We start from the raw sequence: 20,683 nt of genomic DNA on the forward strand, positions 1-20,683 counted from the left end.
CTCTTTCTTTTTTGCGTGACCCAAAAAATACATTTTACCAGCAACAGTGTATGATATCCCCGGCTACAACCTAAAAATCATTTTTGGTTCAAGATTCATAATTTAGATAAATACCTCTACTTCGAAACTACCATATGGAAACTTGGATTCTAAATATTTTCAATGCAGAGAAGTCAACTTTATCATTATCTATGTAATAATTCAACATAGTAACAATTAAGTAAATAGTATAGTTGATTTTTTTATATGAATTAGAGCCGACAGTTCAAACATCATTGAATAAAAAAAAATCTTTTCCTTATTGAGACAATAATTTGATAATTTAATAAGCAGATACTAATTGTAATGTACGAAATAATAGATATACCTTATTACTATAAAAGAAGACCTAAAAAGTGTTCCAAAAAAAAATGTTTAGTATCTACTGCCTCAGTTAAAAGTTAGTTTGACATTCAATTTAATTATAAATATAAAACACTAGTTTACTTTATATCATTTTTATCTATTTTTTTCTGTGATAATCCTTGTAATTGTATTAGTTATATATGTTAAATGTCTCATTAAATGATAATTTTAATTAATATATTTGATTAGTCAGGGTATTTTAAAAAAGACAATACACATTTAACATAAATAATTAAATTAACTAATTTTTTAAATATATTTAATTTAGTCAACAACTCAACTAATTCTTATATTACCTCTGGTCCTAATTATAAGAGCTAGTTGACTGATTTGAGGAGATTAAAAAAATAAGTTAAATTAATTATTTACTTATTTATAATGAATATGTGTTGTCTTTTCTAAAATATCCTCGTTAATCAAGTATATTGGCTAAAACTATCATTATTAAAAATAATTTTTTGAAAAAAAATACTTAAATATAAGAGAGAAAATGGATTGAGGTCTTATATTTAAAATCAAAATAAAAATTAAATACAATCTTATATTAAAGACCGAAAGTAATATTAAGGAATGAAAATAGTAAAATTTGAATACTTTGTCTGAACCCAACTCCAACGGTAAGCTGTCCTACTTTCTAGTGATGTCATTTCCGCTCTGGATTAATTTAAATATAAACCGCATTCAATCCTAACCCTCCAAAACGATAGATTTCAATCGTACACTAATACTCCTCCTTTCATCCAACGGCGGTTAGACCTCTCTATAAATTCACTCTAGCGTTGCAATGCTCGACCGTCGTTTTGTTTTCCATTTCTCCCGCTGCGTAATGCTCTCTTCCATAAAAGAGCAGAGAGGAAACCAAGTTTAGTACAGAGGATGTTGAGACTGTTTTTCGGGCTCTCAATGAAGCATTGGAGTTTCTGAATCGACAAGAAGATTTGAAGCTGTTTCGCAGAATCGTTAGGTCATGGAAACTTCTAAGGAAGAAATAGTAATCAAGAGGGCGGATGATCACTGGGCTTTCCTGGTAATCCCTTGATCTTTGTTGTCTTTTTCAAGGATTTTGGTTCACCTGTTTGATCCTTTGATTCGTTTGGATCTTTTTAGGATGAGTAGATATCTGAGATTCTGTCTTCTTTGATTGCCATTTTGTTATGCTATAATCTCCATATCAGCTCTTTTACTTAACGGAAAAATCATTACCCTTCGTCATTTTAGTTCCTTTCTGACATGTTGGTTTCGTGTGATATCGTCGTAGTTTGCATTTTGTTGTTTTCTTTTGTGAATAGGAATAACTAATGAATCTGTTTGCTGTGTGATTTGATCATTTGAAGTATCAATTTGGCATTTGCATTTCTTGATTGTAATGCTTAATGCTTGGATTCGCCTCTTATTGCCTACTAGTCTGTCTCTTGTTTTTCTGCTGCTAGGGAAGTGCGTCAAAGGAAAACAAGTTGAAATTGACATTTTATCTTTGGTTTCTTCTCCTGTGGACCCTACAAGATTCAGTTTGTTAAGTCTTTTAATTTCGTTCATTTTTCGGGCAGATATGAAGTAGTGCTCGATACCTGAGACTTGTACAACATACTCTAACCATGTCGTTCTCTACTTGCATTTTTACTTATTATTCTCACCGTATCCTCATATTCTTGTCTGATATTCCAGAATGTCTACTCTTTCTCACAAATCATGGCTTATTGTTGCTTTTTGGTGCTTGACATACAGGAACATATTGAAGCCCCAATGTGGGCGGATTTGACTTTAGAAGCAAAGTCTGGGGTCGAAGACATGTGAGTTTTGTACTTGTATAGATATGATAACAACATGTTGCTTTTATTTACTAAGATTGTCAAATTTCATTCATTTTATTCTACCTGTCTTTATTTATGTTTTGTTATATTGTAGAAATGATGACTGGTTCAGCGTGAGCCACCTGTAAGTTTCCTTCTTCTTCTCTTTTTTGCTCCAGGTTTGGCATATTCAGCATTAGCTTATAAAACGAAGTTTGATTATAGTATTGGTATCAACTCATTTTCAGGTTCCACCAGTGGTCTTCGCATGAGTTAAAATCTAAATTTTCCAAATCTGGTGAGGAGATAGTGACATCTGCATTTGACTCACAAGGACCACCTTCACCAGAACTTCCATCTTCAGTCTCAAGATCGAGAGGAAAACACTTTAAGAGCAAGAAGTGGGGTGTTAATCTGGATGTTTCGTTTGACAAGAAGCTTCCAGCTAGGATGTGCTTCCCGGAAGTGTCTGGCTTTGGTCCCGAAGTGAAACCCAAACTAAATGCGACCAAGTCAAAAGGAACGTCAAGTGCAAAATCTATGGCAAATGGATATGCCTTATCGAATTGTACCAAATCTATGGCTGGCAGGAGCCTAGCGATAAGGTCAGGTTCTATGAATAATAAGGCCGGTGAGAGTAATTCAAGGAGTACAATTACATCTGAGTATACTCAGGGACAGGAGAATTTGACGGAGGTATCTAGTAAGCCATATGATAAGAAAAGCCAACTTTCTTTCAGGAGTACTACTAGTCTTAGGAAAAGCTGTGTTGTGAAAAAAACATTAAGAGTGGATATTAATGGTGATAGCAAGAAATCAAGAGCGCGTAAATCATCTTCCGGAAAGTCTAGTGTTGGTTCATGTTCAAACCCTGTTTCAGATGGGAAAGATGTAGCCATTGTGAATCCTGCAGCTAAGAACCGATGCAAGCTTTCTAACGCATCCAGGAAATCTACTGTTCATATTGAAGCACCGAAACTTCTTAGCAGATTGGGAACTACGGCTGAATTTGCAAAGCCAACTTACCATAAAGCTACAAAATCAGTGGTGAGAGGCTGCATTGCCCTTTGTCACCCATACTTTAGAATGTATAATAAAGCAATCCTTTGCCTGAGCTACTATAGCTGGCTCTTTGGTAGGTCAACTCTAATGTCTTATGTTTGCAGTACAGTCTACCAATTCCATGATGTAAATCTGCTTGATCAGGATTCTTTTCTTCTCTTCTGTTTTCTTTGAAAGTTCTTTAATGAACCATTAGCAATTTCTTTCTTAATAATTTTCAAATGAAGCTAGAGACGAGTGTTTCAAAATTATGCGATAATTTAATTAGAATTTAGATGTACCTTTTGCAGGCCCCACATCAGATTTTACCTTCAAGGGCTTGCTTACCTGCCAATAAACAAAATTCTTCTACTAGTGCTACAAAGGAGCAACTAGAACATGGCAAGCCTAACGGTTTGGCTGGCAAGAGAAATGAGAACATTGCAAGTTTTGTGGCAGTACATCAGAAAAGCAGTAAAAGCGATGTTCTTACTGGGGGCTTCAACGACCAGAGAATCACAGAACGGAACATTCTGCGGAAGAGTAACAGTGCAGGATCAACTGTTTTGAAAGGACAGGTTTTAAGCTCTCTATTCTCTTGTTTTAATAAAGTCATCTGATTTTCTTATTACGACCAAAAAAGTCATCCAATATCATACTTTTGTGGTCTATCAAGGCGTATGATGTTTAATTCACAGTAAACTGTAAAGAAATTATATTGGAGACTCTAGAAGTGATCTTGAAAGGTAGTGTGGCATATTAGTAGAACATTGATCCTCTAAATTGTTCAGCGTGAACCATGCGTGTAACGGTGTAGTATCACTGCTACCTCGCCTTAATTTCAGTTTTTCAAAAGTTTTGGTCTGCCCTTTTATTTTTTCTCCTCTAAGTTGAGAATAGATTATCATATTCTATTAATCTCTTATATTTCAGCTTTTTCACCTGGATGCAGCGTTATCCTCTATCATTTCGTTAGACTAGTCGGGCTTAAGAATAAAGTGAAATGCGTTTGACTGTTTCATTGCCGTTTCCTCAAGGAATTCCCCCTACAGTTTCTCCATGCAATATTTCTTTGATGGAAATTTCGTGACAACATTTTGCCAGAATTGATGCATTCTGATTTTGTGACTTGATTATAAAGTTTCTTTTTGGTGTTTTTAAGTTGTTCTTTTGCATTTTTGTCACGGCATGTTTTCGAAGTCTCATCCAAATATGTTGTTGCAGAGAAAAGCTCCCCGAGATGCGACGAATACAAACAACCTAACCAGAAGGATCTACTTTAGATAAGGTAGAGCCCCGTACTGACTTGTGTGTGTGTATAGTGCAAGCTGAGTATCGTTCCTCAATATTGATTGGGCATATTTGTAAATTGACACTTTTCGGCCCACGTCCCGTAGTTTGGTGTTAGACTTGGGTTGCTTTTCAAGCCCATTTCACACATGCTCTCCCCAACATGCCGTTTTATGGCTCATCTTGCGCCCTAAAACGAATTAGAGGCCCGTTCATATTAATAAAGGGCACATGCATTCTTCAGTGGGGAGGATCATAAAGGGAAGAATCTTGCCCAGGTTCAGGATGATTAAAAAAAATTGCTTTGTCACATTGTGAGCGCTATTTCAAAAACCAGATAGCACAATCAAATCCGTTCACGAACTGTTTTTGTGGATGAATAATTTTGAATCAACTTTTGAGCTAGAAATCGGAGTTTCATTTTTTTCTTTTTTGGAATAGGAAGTTCAAACTCAAGCTTTAAAAAAGGAATGATGTCAGTTGAGACAAGGCTTCAACCCCCATGTTATTTAATGATCTGATAATTTATTGCCTATGCATATACATATTTTTTTAATTTAATTATCACATCATTAGGTGGCTATAAACCTATGACCTGATGACATTTCTAATTCAATATATAGTTTGGTTTTTAAAACATTGATTGCAAGGAACTAACATTTTCACTAAATTCAACCCTGTTCGTATTAAATCATGAAATAAGGTGAGAATTAAATCATTTAAAAATGATACAAGGATTAAAAATGTCTAGTCCCAAACCAGAAAAACAAATTGAAATTTTTATGAAATTACAAAAACAATAATTATTTTTTGCCAACGAAAAACAATAAATCATTTAAACTTGATAAACATCATGCATCCGAGTTCTAACCATTTAAATGTTTCTGGAGTATGAATCACTAGTAAATTTCGCGGGAGGGCGGAGAGAGCATGTAGGATAACCTAGACTACTAGGGTTCACCCATTCCGTTTGTTACTCTCAACTGTGCCCAGCCCCTTCATCACTTGATTTCCCGCTACTAGACATAATCAAAAAGTTTTATACAAGGTAATTTATCGGGTAATTAATACTATGTATAGCGAGCAAGACCTTTGGGAAATAGTTAACCCGATGATCACCTTCTTAAAGCTCCATAGTTTTTTGTTACCTGCAAGAACAAAAGCTGTCATTTCCAGGGTAAAAAGATGAAACACCGAAATCTCAAGAAAGCATGTTATTTTTATGTACCCCAATAAAACAAAAAGGCAAGTGTCATATTCTGGACATGAATGACCAATCTTAACCCAACGGCATTTAATTCTTAAATCAAAAAATGCATTTAACTCTTGCTAGAATCACCAAAATTAAACTTCCCAGTTCCCTAATAATAGGGCAGGCAATCCCACTAAGTGTAGTACATTGCACGGATGAGAACAGAAAGTATCATACGTTCAATATTTTGACATGGACAGCCTTATTAGTATTCAGAGACATGCCAGTTGGCATAAATATTGTGATCCTTGCCTCTCAAATCTAAAGTCAAATACTAAGGCTCTACTTGGTCCAACCTACAAGTACCATTGACAGCATACAAGAGTTGTTATAAAGTAAATGAATCAGAAAACCACTTTGGAACAACATCCTTGAGGAGAAAAGGGGGAGAACGAAAGGAGGGGGGGGGGGGGAACCAAATTTTTGAATAGTCATGACATGATGGCAATATATAATTGACCGGAAAGAAATCAAGAAACCATAAGAAATACATACCCGAGGTAACTTATTCAATTTCTTTCTAACATTGTCTTCGTCATCGTCATCGTCATCATTGTTCATGAACATTTTATGGATTGAAGAGTTATCTGATTTCCTTCCTCTTTTAGAAGCCTGATTAGATCCTCTAGCTCGTCCCTTTGAAGCAGCCCTTTTCCTTCCTGGGAGCTCCCCTTCATTTTCCTTCGCAACAAAGAAAGAAAGAAATTCATTTTACTCAATATGTTTCAAAGACGAATCATTGTATCAGGCTCACAAAATTGTCATATCACAAAGTATTGGATCGGCACATAAGGAATCATCATCAGCAATGTGCTTCAATTTTAAAAATTAAAAAAAAAGGAGTCGGCCCATACCGAACTGCCATCAATCTCTTCTACTTCATTTTTTCCAGCATCTTCACTAGAAGCAGAATCATCATCAGCAACACTCCCTGATGCAAACCTGCTTTAACAAGAGAGCCTCAGGTACCACAAAAACAAATGGTTGACAAGAACAGAGGACAAATCATCTTAAAATACTAAAATATAGATATACAGGAAGACTTCATGCCCAATCATGGATCTATCTGGCGCTATCGATTTTTTTCATGCTTGAGTATCATATATGCCTTCATAAGCTGGTTTACATACAAGCCACAACAGGGACACATGAAGCAAATCAAAATCAGCAAGAATAGACTGAGACTTGTACTGATCGATATTCATTTCTCCTTTGAAATTACTACTTCGTTGCAAAGAATCAAAGAAATTTGAATAATCCATCTATCACTAATAAACACCTCTGAGATGAGCGAAACCCTAATGATGCATCAAGAGTTGTCTGCTTCATGGCGCTGGAACTCCTACCCCTGCCCCTGCCCTGCCCCTGCCCCTCCCCCTCCCCCTTGAAGGAGTTTGAGATGGTCCAGAGGACCCTTTACGACCTCTAGTGCTTGGCTTTGAGCCAGATATCTGCATGGCATCTTCATCATCACTAAAGGAAACTGCACTTTCCAATCCAGCAGCACTTCTGCTTCGGAATTCCTATATAGAGTGGAAAAACAAGAAGCTAAGAATACAAATGACGGCAAACACTGGCGCCTAAAATGATACTTTATCATCACCTCTCAAATACCGGGTACCATGTGTAATATTGGGATTACCTCCGATGGTTGAGCACTATAAGTGAACTGTGTAGGATCCTTGCCACGGATGGATCTCTCCTTGACACGTTCCTGAAGAGAGAAGTGAGGAAGAGCATCAATAAGGTCAGTCACAAGAACTATTGGTGAGAGGCCATAGTAACCAAAGGGAACTACTGTCCACAAAATCATACTGGAGTTGGAGACAACTTAATTCCAAAATCAAAAAGAAAAGGATAGACTTAATTCCAAAATCAAAAAAGAAAAGGCGAACAAGGAGTCTTCTAACCTCCAAGCACTCTCCAACTTTAACAATCAAATCTTCCTCTTCAAACTTCACAGTGTCAAGATCCTTGGCAATTTTGTTCTGCATAAGCACAAAACTAAGTCATCAATGCCTCAAAAACGGAGAAGAGGAGGGACAAGAAACATATATCCATTACACAATGCGAGCAGGAACAACAAAAATAAGATGCAGATCCTTGGTAGGCAAGATGATGTAACATACAGGGAGGATGCTCCAAAATTAAGGTAGCACAGACCACAGACATATCAAAGATTAATTTAATACAGAATGCTCACTCGTGTTTCATCAAGATTGTATTTCACACAATAATAGAATGCCATTTTCTCATCCTTGTCCACGAAATCGTGTAACGCAATGCCCAAATCATTGACAGGAAGTATCTCTGTTTTCTGCAAAATCATTAGACAGCAGATTTGTCAAAAACATATAAGTAAATTGATCTGGTACAATTTATTATCAACACAGAGAAACCTGTTAAAGTAGAACATCCAACAGGGATGGGATTTTAATCTTATCCAGTCAGAGAATTTATTTTCATATTATGAAGAAAACTTATTGATGATAAGATAGAATACAATAAATATAGTAGAGTTTATTATTGTTTAGGAGTTTTGTAGTTCCCTCATCATCTTTAAGAGCTTATCTTGTCATTCATCACTATTGTTGTATTATAGATCAGATGAAGGTCGCAGAGGAGCCACCGTAGCCCATTATATTTGTCATTTCTGTCCTATCCTAAATATTACAATCAATTTTTATTAACTTCAATGCAAGCATAGGTGAATCCTGATACCATGAACATTGTCTACCATATCTCTTAATCTCTATTCTCCACACAACCAGCAAAGCCCTGACCAATATGGAGAGAGGTAGAAATCTCCTGTGTTAACAATGTCTTTTCTTCTTTCTATTATTTAAGGAGAATATATTACTCCTCCTAAGTCCCCCCTTCCAAATTTTTTTCCTGAAAAAAGAGAAAACAGGACGAAAACCAAGTCTGAACAAATGTTTAGACCAAGATTCTAGAGAGATATATAACAATACAGTGCACAGACTAGTCAATCTGCGTGTTGGTCCTTTGTTCAAATATGAATTATCTATAAAAGCCAATAACAGAAAAGGCTAAAAGGCTTAATACCAGATTATTTTCAGTAACCAATGCTTCTATGGTTTGCTGATTTAATTCTTCTGGACGGAGTAGTTCTGAATCACCAATTTTACCTACAGTTGAAAGAACCAAACAAAAATATCTGAAGGATATACCATATCAAGATTTGGAAAGCAGAATAGCAAATGGAAAGTTCACCATGTTTTCGCCATCTTTCCAGCCTCAAACAAAATTATAATCACTTGCTTCAAGCATGTCACTTGACTAACTTGCATTATGTTTTGTAATTTTCCATAGAGATTGTAAATTTCTTGTATATGACTATGATGGAGACTAAAATGGTATGGGATGTCTAAGTTCCACATTAAGTAGCATGGGATGTCAAAGTACACAACATAACTATAGCTTCCACAAATAAGAAAATCTTAGGAGGATGGTCTTTCTGTTCTCTCCATTGCTGTTTTAGTCACATTTATCATCACAAGTGAAGCCCACTGTCTATCAGAACAAATCATATGAACAAAGAGTGACACCGGGATTCAGAGCTAAACCATTTGAGAGGTTAATTCAATTTCTTTAAAAAGGGTTATAGCAAAAAAGTAGCTAAAAAGAAAAGAACATGCATGCATCATGCTGTATCAAAACTATTGAGCATAATGAAAGATGATTATCAAGAATTCCAAAAGGAAAATATTTTTTTAAGGTGTACTACTAATACACAATCAAGTACCATAGATGGGACTTGTTGAATTAATATGAATAAAAAGAAAATACCTTGCCCTTTTGATCATATGAATTAAAAAGAGCAAACAAAAACAATCTAAATTACCTTCGCCCTTTTCCCTTCTTGTAGACTTTGAAAATATGAGAATGTCTTGGGGATTTGCAACCTAAGATAATGAGGACAAATCAACAGCAGAAAAAAATATCTACCAAGAATTAGTAGTAGTTCACTATCAACAGGTAAACAGAGGTACCTTCCCCACATATTTCTGCCCAAATCTTTGAGGATTTATAGTCATAAATCCCGAGTAGTCTACCTGCAGAGTCATATTGTTTAGGTTAAGACTGTTCGGTAAAAACATAGTGCCATCTGAAGCAGTAGGTGTCCATTATAGCCAATGGACTGACTGTAGCTCAAATAAAAATTTGTAAAGCTAAATTTCTTAGAGCCCATTTGGATCAATTGCATACCTCTGTATGACTGTAATGCAGTGGATTACAATGTAATGACATGTAATGCTCATTACCATGAATCCGTTTGGTTTGATATCTAAGAATGTTGCAGAAAATTTAATTCTTATATTTAATCATATTAAAAACAGAATGTAACGACCAATATGTCCCTGCACAATTTCTTCCTTCCTCTTCACCTTTCCTCTGATTTTCACCCATGGCAAAAGCAAGGTTCATATGCAATCTCCCTTTTCTTTTTAACAATCAAAATTCAAATGCAGCACCCCATAACATACAAATCAGATCCGAAAATCAAATTTTTTATTATTGGCCAATAATCTGAAACATAGATATGAAAATCAAATCTGAAACAAAAACATAAAACTTGTTGACAGTAGGTGTGACCATGGAAGTAGGAGATGGAGATGTGGTCGTGAGTTTTTGGTGCTACTCGAATCTGAAGAGGCCAATACTTGTATTTTCAAAAAGGCCGACATCAGAGACGATAGCTCTACCAACACTGGAGGAGGAGGAGAGCAATGGTGGACATGAGTGATGCTAGCAAGGGATACCTTCATGGCCTCAAACTTGGTGGAGGAGGAGGGGCATGATGTCGACATGGACACCAGCAAGGTAGGGAAGGAGGGAGGGTGGGGGCAAAGATGAAGAGAGGGAAGGATTTGATTTGAGCTATTTTGTGCCTTTTCATTTTAGATATTAAGGGTAAAAGACATTTAAAATATTGTCATGGATGGTAATACTCATTCATAGGGAGTGAGGTATGAATGAGTATTACCAAATTTTTGGCAATCATCATTGCTATTGCAAACTTCATTACCTGGCTAAAGAGCAACCAAACAATCTACTTATAGTAATGTAATCATGATTATCATTACAGACATGTAATGGGGTTGAACCAAACATGCCCTTACAAAGGATTTGTGAAATTGAATTCACGTCACAATTATTAAAAAAAAGAAGCTAAGTTGCATTAAATTGCCCTGGAATTACCAATCAGTGTTTGAAGATAACCAGCTTTTCTAAGAGTGTATCATAAAAACCAGTGAGCAGTAAATTAGGAAGAAATGAGCATAGAGGTAAACTTAAAGATGAAATCCATACATGACAATTACCTTGATACGTATTAGTGGAAGTTTAAGTTCTGCTCTATTGACAGCCTTCTTACTTGATTTCTCTAGCAGCTTTTCAACCTGGATCATTATAATATTATTCCTATAAACTAGCTAGAACATTACCCATAGAAAATGGGAAATCTCAAGAGCAGTTACTTTAGCCAAAAGTTGAATGAAACACACAGGGAAAAACAAAACAAAATTGTTTTGGTCCAGACCACATTTTGTAGCAGAATGACAAATTCTAATATAATCGAATGACCAAGCTTCATCTCAAAATAGCCTTCTTATGGAACCAGAGAAGAAAACATCTATTTACAAGGAACTTGAATTGCCTTTTCCGTAAAGCCTTCATGAGTAACCAAAAGGCACTAGGAGAAAATTTAATTAAGAAACTAAAATTACCATCAATATTAAGAAACCTACATACCACTTTGTCCAAGTGTTCAAGAACTGAATTTTGATCATTGGGATCAATATCAGGCTCATCCTTTAATATAATCTGCAACATGAAGTTTTAATTGATTTATGAATAGCAAACAGACAGTCTCAATTCTCTTAATTATGTGTTTTTTAAAACAGAAAGAAAAATGCGATACCTGTCCTAATCACAATGGATAATAAAATAAGATCAGTTATCATCTTACCTCAGTATACTCAAAAGGCCTCACAGACGTGAGAGGTATTTTAGTTGGACGATACTGATTGCCCTATCAATAATAATCAATTTAAGCATTTGAAATTTATAAAAAATAATATAAAGCATGATAGCTGCTCTTATGAAACCATTTTCTAGATTCTTCTACATCGACAACCTTTATTTCCAGAAGAAGTACATGTTTTGGTTTTGATTCTCCATCAATCAGTGATGTGGCAACTGAAGAACCTGGTTGTGAAATATGAAATCCCATCCCGGGAACTTCCTAAAGAAAAATCCACATTAAGCTAAACAGTGTAATACCATAATGCATATATGGGCGAATCTTCAATCAACGCACCTGTGGGTCAATCAAACATTCATGTTCATGCCCCCACACAATGAAGTCCAGGAAACGAGGCAGAAGGTGCTCATTTATTGCATTTTTTGGATTCGCTTTCACTCTGCATGCCATGTTTGAAAATTGGATCAACCTCCAAGTAGATTAAAATCTAAAACTTAGATGCTGTAAACAATGCACACAAACAAGGTTCAAGCACAGTAAGCAGATGCAGATCTCATGCAGATCAATATCTTACCATGAAGCACAACATTTGATGGAAACTATTAAAGAGAACAAACATAGAGGCAGGTACAAACCTGTTCTGATGAAGTACCAAAATGTTAAACCAATCAGACACCTGACATCCTTCCTGAGATTCAGGCCGCATCCACTGCACAGCATGTGGTGTCTGAAGGAAAAATACATAAGTGAGCACAATTAAATCCACAGATGAACTGCTTGAAAGAAAATTTTCTCTGAGCATACTTGAAACATCCTATTGAGCCTTTCATCTCTAATGTTCCCCAGACCATACAGAGCCACAGCTGTTGAACCCTGCAACTCGTGGAGATATATCTCAGAAGTGGTTAACACATTGGAAGGTTCTAGTTTTCTCATTATTCTAATGAATGACAAAATTACACTAAAAGCCACCGCATCCTGGTGGTAATAATCAAAACGAACCTTCTTGATAAGAATAGGGTAGACATTAATCTGTCCAACACCAGAACCACCGAGAACAGATTTTCCAAAGTAGTTGACAAGATTACACGCTGAAAGAATATCAACTGCAGAAAGGTTGTCCTGTCATAATCATTTAGTGAGGAGTACATATTTCTTGTAGTAAAGAGTACCTCTAGACTCACTATATCATACATTCACTAATTTATTAATTGAAAGTAATAGACATCAAACTAGATTTCCTAATCCATAAAAATATTTAAGGAAATATAAACTTAGACGTACAAAAATAGTATGACACAAAATAATTGTATAAAAAAGAAAAAATCAATTACTATTACTAATAATTATTATCACCAATAAATTAATAAAGGTTGCAAGAGGAAGACAAGGGTTTTAATTTTTAAATGAAATATGACCAATACTTTTTGGTTTTTGATCAACCACATATATACCATCAAACAAAGTATTCAATTTCATAGTATGCAATCTTCCACTTTCCTTTCACATTCAATCTAACAACACAATTTGAAATACATGTGACATGATATCATAATGATATCTCCCTAACCGACAAGCCAAAATAGATTATCACACTATCAGCAAATAAGAGGTTTTTTTCCAACTATAATAACTTTGAAAAGTTGCATATGCTATCTGTATTTAACTCATTGCAGCAGAAGAGATCAATAACTTAATGTCCTAACTAAAATTTTTAGGAAGAAGTGCTAAAGAAAGTATCCAAATAACAAAGTCTTCTTTTCCTAGTATTGAAAATGGGATAATGAGAAAATGAATGTCTATCCACAAAACTATTTATTGCCTACACAGAACTATAAAAAGAAAGAAACCACTTGTAATCTCACAAGTCCAACCCCTGGCGGGAGATCATGACTCCTTTCGTACTCTCGCTGTTCCTGGCCCCTCACAAAAAAATAACAGTTGAGTCGTGCCTTTCAAATGACAGTGAATGATACTTGTCCTTCTTCCGACAGGCAACAACTACGTATTATGTGATTTTCAAATTTCACCAACAAAATTTCTGAATGATGAATAACTAAAACCTTAAAACCATTATGCCTTTTACAATCAAAGGTCAACATTCAAAGAAAGGAGTGCTCCAATGCAACCAGTACCAGAACAATCATTTTGAACAACTGTGGAGGACTTTCTAATGTGTTGTTTTGCTTCCGGCCTACTTAATTGGTCAGATTCAAATGCAACATTGAACCCCCAACTCAAGGACACCAGATTTACAAAATATTGAATGATGTTTGGTTGTTTTACAATTATTAAGGTTTATCAGTAAGAAAGCAGAATAGCATCCTGTCGAAATCTTGTATTTTGTAAAAATAAGAAACAGAAAAACTTTAAGCAAACGACAATAGCCCTGACAATCAAAGTAATTAATGGTCCAAGAATTATATACATATATATATATATAATTTTATGACAATATTCATACCACGCCTGCTGGATCATCGTGATTTCCATGAATGCTGAAAACCGGCAAGCCCACATTGAAGTGAGGATCTTCATAATTCACATGACCAAATCTGTTTAAAAAACAAAAGAAAAGAAACAAGGTGTACACGTTGAACCAAGTGAAGCTAAGCTTTGAGTTTTAGGTATTTCACAATTGCAAAGAGAATGCTCAAGAATCTAAAGCGTGAATAAACATAAATATGTGATCGCACGTTAACCTCTCTGTAAGCATTAAATGGAGTATTCATTAGCAAAAGCAAGGTAAACAGAAAGTATATGTAGCAGAATCAGTCTAAGCAGAAAAAGGATTAAAGAGCAGAGAAAATTCTAGAAGATGATGGCCTAAATATGATTATATATTGCTGCAGAAGCAATCAGCAGGACTAGCAGAGAGTTTAGCTTAATTATGTAATTGGAAATAACATAGTAAATATACCTGCCAAAATTAGTTGCTAATTACATAAATTTCTTACACATTCTGAAAATTAACGGTCTGGTCGCTGACAACTTCAAACCGCACTGGCAGATCATTGAGACAGTGTCTACGGAGAATCTCAATAGCCTTAACTAACGTTGATCTCGATGGCTTATTCTCGTGGAAAAGATCGCCGCCAAGTAATAAAAAGTCAACCTGACACCGTATACAAATACATTCCATCAAATACTCTCCATGAGCTGACATATAATCGCATGCACACCAAGCATATTTTGAAACAAAAACAACATGCGAAAGACTGAGGAGAGAAGCAATTTTCCATCAACCAGTTTTTGAGCCGCAAAGATTTTTTCCTTTCGTCGTTTTTTTTTTTTCCCAATTCTGAGAAACAAATGCTCACTCCGAAGAAATAGAAGCAACTCAATAGAATATCAACGAAGCTAATCTATCAGCACAATAACACAGGCAAGTAGAGAAGCACATTACGGAGAGAAGAAGTATAAAGAAAAAACGATTAAGTAAAAAAGGAGGGAATTACCTGCTTCTGCTCAGCTATTGAGCAGATTTCATCAAATGCTTGAAATGAGTCGTGACGTCGTATTTCGTCCTTCTCCATGTAGCCAAGGTGGCAGTCCGTAGCTACAAGTATGCGAAGCGTGTCGCTAGCGTCACCCATGGATAAACCTTCCTCGCAATGCTATGAGGAGTGTTTCTATGCGACAAATGACAAGTGAGAGTTGCGAACGAAGAAGGTAGCGGGGATTGAGGTGAAGAAGGAGACGAAGAAAGCTGAAAAGGAGAAACTGCAGTGCTGGTGATCGAGAAATTTGGGCGCGGCGGTCGTCGGGAAGAGGAAGAGAACCCCAAAAATCCCCCACACTTGACGCGAACGACGTCGCTCCTCAAAAGGAGTCAAACTCAGAGTCAAAGGTGGAATTTTTGAAATGGCGGGAGCCCAAAAATAGTTTTTTTGCCAATATTATTTTGAGAATAATTAGAAGTTAAGATATTGTTATGAACTTCTTTGGTGATTATGCTTGTAATATTATAGTTGTAGCTGTAATGATTATTTTCTTCTCGTGAAAAACATTAGCGGCCGCTTCTAATCTAATTTAAATTTTTACTTTTTTTTGGCTGGTTAATTTAAATTTTTTTAGTTGAAATTTCGATGACCCAGTCATAAAATGATGCTGACCAATAATAATAACAAGAAAATAATCCCTCCGAAATTAAAAAACACACATTATCACTAGTTATAACAATACAATACCAACATACCATCATGTATATATATGTAACCCAAAAAACACAAACTCCCACTTTTCTTTTATATGACTATCTAGTGGTTTTAAATTGAAGACTGCATTCCCATGTCCTCGAAGTCGAAAGTTTAAGACGATCAAAACCTCTCTCATTAGGAATAACACAGGACTAAATACTGTTGGTAAAACAGACACATAACAGCCTGAAGCAAGGCTTTTAAACAAGAATCGCGTCAAACACGTTACTATTCAGTACTCATCAGGGTCGGCCTCTGTGACCATTGTCCACCGGTGGGTATTCACCTTCTGGGTTGTGATTCCAAATCCATGTCTTGATTTGTAAGATCTGCTCTTTGAGCTCTGGAAAACAGCAATAACCAAGCAGCACAAAAATACAGAGCCATAGGACCACAGAGGTCCACAGAATGGGCCTTGAAATCATGCTCAGAGCTAAAAGAGAAGTTCCACTGTCGAGCAGAAGCATGACAAGGAGTGGAGCCATGTTCCTCGTATGCATCTGAGACAGCGTTGCCAAAAACTTTGTCAAACACGAAACGAATATGAGCAGAAACATGGCCTTCATAACAGAGTAGTTTGCAGAGAAGAAAGCCTTCCGTGTATCAGTGAGCTTCAAGGCGAATATTGAGCCGATGAGCAAAGTAAACCCCTTGTCGAATACATCCAGTGCTTCTTTGAGAAGATCGACCTCAATGCTCCTGCGCCATGTCAATGATATAAGATGGAAGCCTTAAATATCCTGTTGCTGATGAAGATGAAGAAGAAGAAGAACTGAGAAACAGATTATTTACCTCACTGCAGCGACGACAGCATCTCCAGAATCTTTGATCCTTTTTTTGATGTCGAGAAACAACGAACTCATTTTACCATAAAAATTCTTTGCTGCTTGTATGAACTTATCTGGACTGATTTGCATCAAATATGAGCAGGAAAAAAAAAAACAAAAGAACTGTTAGGAATGGCTCTGTGCTAAGGAAGAGGCGAAACAGAGCAAGAAAACGTGGGAAAAACAAGAGTACTAACCAAATTGAAGCTGAAGGAGTGGTGATGGCGGAACCCATGGCAGTTACTATTGATAATAGAGAAGTCAATCTAGACACAAACAATCGCGCCATCCCAGATCATATTTATAACCATGCTATTTACTATTCCTCTTTATTTATTTATATATACAAGTTAGATAATTAATTAGAGACTTGGAGTTCAAAAAATTTATTTTTTACAAAAATATATGTTAGTTTTTATCAATTTTTTTCCTAATTATTTGTATAAAAAATTACGAGTGTCATAAAAAAAAAACATGCAATAACAGGAGAATTTAGAAGAATGAAATAATGTGTAATCATACCTTATATTTAGAATTAAAATAAACCCATCTATTTTAATTCTGGAGCAACAACTAGTTCTCTAGAGATTAAGGGGAAAAAGTGTGTAATTTGAAACATCTGCCCAGTTGAAGGTGGACTGCAGAATATCGCACGTATAAAACGTTTAAAACTGGATCGTGCGAAAAGGCTTTGTGCAAGATCGTGCGTATAGAACGTTTAAAACTGGATCAAACGATATGGGAATGTTTTCACCACCTTCTTAATCTTATTCTTCCTATTGGCCTGGAAACTTCATGGAAATGAATAAAAAATTCGAAATCCCTCCCCCGCTATCGCTGTCAACGGCTAAATGCTAATGGAGAAATCTGCCGCTGTTTAACCCCAGAATAATATTGCCTTCAACGTATCTTCACACTTAAGGAAAAAGAAATATGAGACTGACAGAGGGTAAGGGCAGAGCGAAATTCGAATAAAAAGCTGGGTTAATGTGTGAATGTCCTGTCCTCACAGTTTTCATTTGGGGGGGGGGGGGGGAGTTTTTTTTTTTTAATCAAATTTGTCCTAAAAATTTAAACCAGTGACAATTTTACTTCTTACTATTAAAAATATTAATGATTGATGTTATTATTTTAATAGTTAACTTTAACTATTAACGATAATAGGTAAAATTGGTAGGCAAATTTGGACAAAAAAAGTTATTAATAAAATGTTTTTTTTTTTTGGGAATAAAAGGGAATTTGAATAAAATGTTTTAGGGCTGTAAAACTTTCCCTCAAGCTTCACGTGTGATTCTACTTATAATTTCATATAATTATATTTATGCATGAAATTCAAACAGATGAGCTGAAATTGAGTATGGGGAATTTGATAACAGTACTTAAAAAATATTTTCACATAAATTGAAATAAAATTCATCTTACATGCTTATTTTATATATCATAAAATCATTTTTAAAAAACTAATTCAGACATCTCAAGAAATTGAAGCCATATCATGTTAGTGTGTGCTAGAGAGTATTGTCAATAACTTGTAATGTCTATATCTTCAGCGATGAATCTCGAAACCAAATTATTCAAATCCCTACGACATGATTATTAATCTATTCATGGTCCTTTAAGATTATTAATTTTACTTCATATTAGTTCTGCGTCATCTTCTCTAAGATCAGATCCAAAATCCTATTAAAGACCTTTTTTTTTGGCAAAATTTATTAACATCATATGAAATGACTGGAAGATGTCTTGACCCAGAACCACACCAAGTCCAAAGAGGGAGAAAAACAACTGGGGAAAAAAAACACTGCTTCCGGAGATTCCACTTTTACGAACCCAGGTCACGCCCAACAGCCATAATAGTCAGTCCTAAAACAACTCGAAACCATAATCACACAATTGACTCCGTAGCCAATCATTTCCCTGTTCCCGTCAAAGCCATGTCAACGTCTGATTTATATCAGCTGAATGCTTGTTTGAGGGTGCTTATATTAAAAATTTATACACACCAGCATAAGACGGTACTAATTATACGAACTAATTAACTAGTTTAAAAAAATTAAAAAAATAAGTTAAGTTAGTTATTTGTAATAAATATGTGTTGTCTTTTCTAAAATATCCTTGCTAATCAAGTGTATTGGTTAAAACTACAATTATTAGAATTACTATCTTGAAAAAAATTACATAAATATGATAAATAAAGTAAATTAGGGTTTTATATTTAAGACTAAAATAAAAATTAAACGATATTTATATTAAGAACCAGAGGTAATAATGTAGTATTTTGTAAACCATAGCTGAAAAATTGTTTTTAAGTAATCTTACTGCTAAATCCAAACAAGCCCTTATTAGATTTCCATATTGCCACGACCATAACAGCAAAACGAGTACAAGAGCAAGAGGAAAAAGCAAACGAGGAGGACAATTAAGAAAGGGTATTTTTAGTAATTAAATCTCAATATAAAAAGAGCACAAAAATGAGAATAAAATTGATTAAAATTAAGAATAGTCAGGAAAAAGGAAAAGCACACCTTTTTTTTTTTTTAATTTTACAAACGAGCCTGAAAGTTGAAAATGGATTTCTTGAGTAATCATCCTAACTTCCTAAGCTTGTTAGTGATGATTTGAGAATTTTGATTGGTTATATAAAAGTGGCATTTGAAGATTAAAAGTAAAAATTCTCAATCAAACCCTACAATTTCACCTTCTCAATCCGTTTGCATTGTGCAAGCTCCCTTGTCCACGTGAGCTCGGAACAGGATGAAAGGATTTGTTTATCATGGGTTTTTCCCAAGAACAATTGCAAGTGTTACGTCCCCTAAACTCGGGATTATATAATTGAATACTGATTAGGCCTTCGCTGAATACATAAAATGAGAATAAAAATTAGTCAATCAAACTCTGCAATAAACCTCCTCAAATTAATTTTGTGAACTTCACCTTGTTTAGGATTAATATTTCTATAATGTGATTTTTGCTTGAATGTTACACCGTTATAATGACATGATTTTGACCGAACTGATCCGTGCTTAGATAATTTTGATAAAAACATTTTTAGTATATAATTGTTCAAAAGGGAATGAGTCTTATAATATGATATAGGAAAAATTAATCTTTTGATCCTTCAAGTTTTAATTCAGTTGTGACTCAGTCCTTCAATTATGATTCGGTATAATTCAGTCCTTGAACTTTTAACTCGTTTAAAACTCAGTTCTTGATATTTACTCAACTTAAAAATTGTATCCTTATCATCTATAAGTCAAACTGAGTCATCCAACCTGGCATGAATAAGCTGCCATATGAGAGCCACATCAGCATAAGGAAGGGGGAAAAGCCTGGGCAATCAACGATGCCAAAGAAGAGGCTGTTGCTGAAGAAGACAACCCAGTTCCAATATTGAAACAGTTATCCTTAATGAGACACCCACCAAATACACCAGTCTCAAATACTTTAACAAAATCATTAATTCATTTTCTTTAACTAAATTCCATCTTCCGTGCTTGATGCTTAAAATCACACTGTGCCCACCCATTGCATAGAAAATGAGTGACCCATATATTGAAAATATGCGCTTCGAAATCACTCCATATAAGGACAACTATTTTACTGAATTACATTCCAAACATTTGTTTGTACTCGTTCGTCCTATGACTATGCAAAACAACCAGAAAAAAAAAAGACAAGAAAAAGATCAAGACGGTGAAGGAGAAGGATTCTTATTAGTGAGCTATTATGTTCAATTGTTCATATATTTAAAGCATCATTAGGAGAAAATGATGTCCGCTGTCACGACAGAAAATGTTTATGCAGGCAGAAAAAATAAAGATATTTTTAGATTCGAGTGCCCAGGCTTTTTAATGAGTGGTCATTGATGATAA

At 35.2% G+C, this 20,683-nt stretch overlaps 2 protein-coding genes across 3 annotated transcripts; one reads left to right on the plus strand and one right to left on the minus strand.

The window, feature by feature from the left end:
• Positions 1-1,253: 1,253 nt before the first annotated feature.
• LOC114762295 (uncharacterized) lies at positions 1,254-4,738 on the plus strand. Of its 2 annotated transcripts, none has more exons than XM_028951763.1 (6): positions 1,254-1,432; positions 2,131-2,195; positions 2,311-2,340; positions 2,444-3,242; positions 3,533-3,814; positions 4,461-4,738. In XM_028951763.1, the coding sequence occupies exons 1-6, from the start codon at positions 1,373-1,375 to the stop codon at positions 4,521-4,523; spliced, it is 1,299 nt and encodes a 432-aa protein (XP_028807596.1). In that variant the 5' UTR covers positions 1,254-1,372; the 3' UTR covers positions 4,524-4,738. The 2 variants fall into 2 exon arrangements, with proteins under 2 accessions (XP_028807596.1, XP_028807597.1); XM_028951764.1 differs by having other exon boundaries at positions 3,548-3,814.
• A 576-nt stretch (positions 4,739-5,314) lies between these two features.
• LOC114762297 (double-strand break repair protein MRE11) lies at positions 5,315-15,581 on the minus strand. Its single transcript, XM_028951766.1, is given in 22 exon segments — positions 5,315-5,674; positions 6,274-6,459; positions 6,633-6,720; positions 7,058-7,179; positions 7,182-7,301; positions 7,421-7,492; positions 7,689-7,766; positions 7,982-8,095; positions 8,845-8,927; positions 9,644-9,704; positions 9,792-9,854; positions 11,124-11,201; positions 11,554-11,625; positions 11,771-11,833; positions 11,939-12,046; positions 12,122-12,224; positions 12,421-12,512; positions 12,590-12,658; positions 12,788-12,907; positions 14,250-14,340; positions 14,743-14,900; positions 15,244-15,581. Coding segments are annotated over 22 exon segments (2,112 nt in total). The 5' UTR covers positions 15,382-15,581; the 3' UTR covers positions 5,315-5,641.
• Between the last annotated feature and the right edge of the window lie 5,102 nt (positions 15,582-20,683).

This window comes from Neltuma alba, unplaced genomic scaffold (assembly GCF_004799145.2).
Source record: "Neltuma alba isolate B1F8T4 unplaced genomic scaffold, ASM479914v2 tig00011206_pilon, whole genome shotgun sequence".
NCBI classification, from domain to species: Eukaryota; Viridiplantae; Streptophyta; class Magnoliopsida; order Fabales; family Fabaceae; genus Neltuma; species Neltuma alba.

What these genes read in the sequence shown, in the direction of transcription:
- LOC114762295 (XM_028951763.1), top strand. Translation starts at nt 1,373, where the DNA reads ATGGAAACTTCTAAGGAAGAAATAGTAATCAAGAGGGCGGATGATCAC. An exon ending in TGGTTCAGCGTGAGCCACCT is followed by an intron (nt 2,341 to 2,443) that starts GTAAGTTTCCTT and finishes ACTCATTTTCAG; the next exon opens with GTTCCACCAGTGGTCTTCGC. An exon ending in CAACTGTTTTGAAAGGACAG is followed by an intron (nt 3,815 to 4,460) that starts GTTTTAAGCTCT and finishes ATGTTGTTGCAG; the next exon opens with AGAAAAGCTCCCCGAGATGC.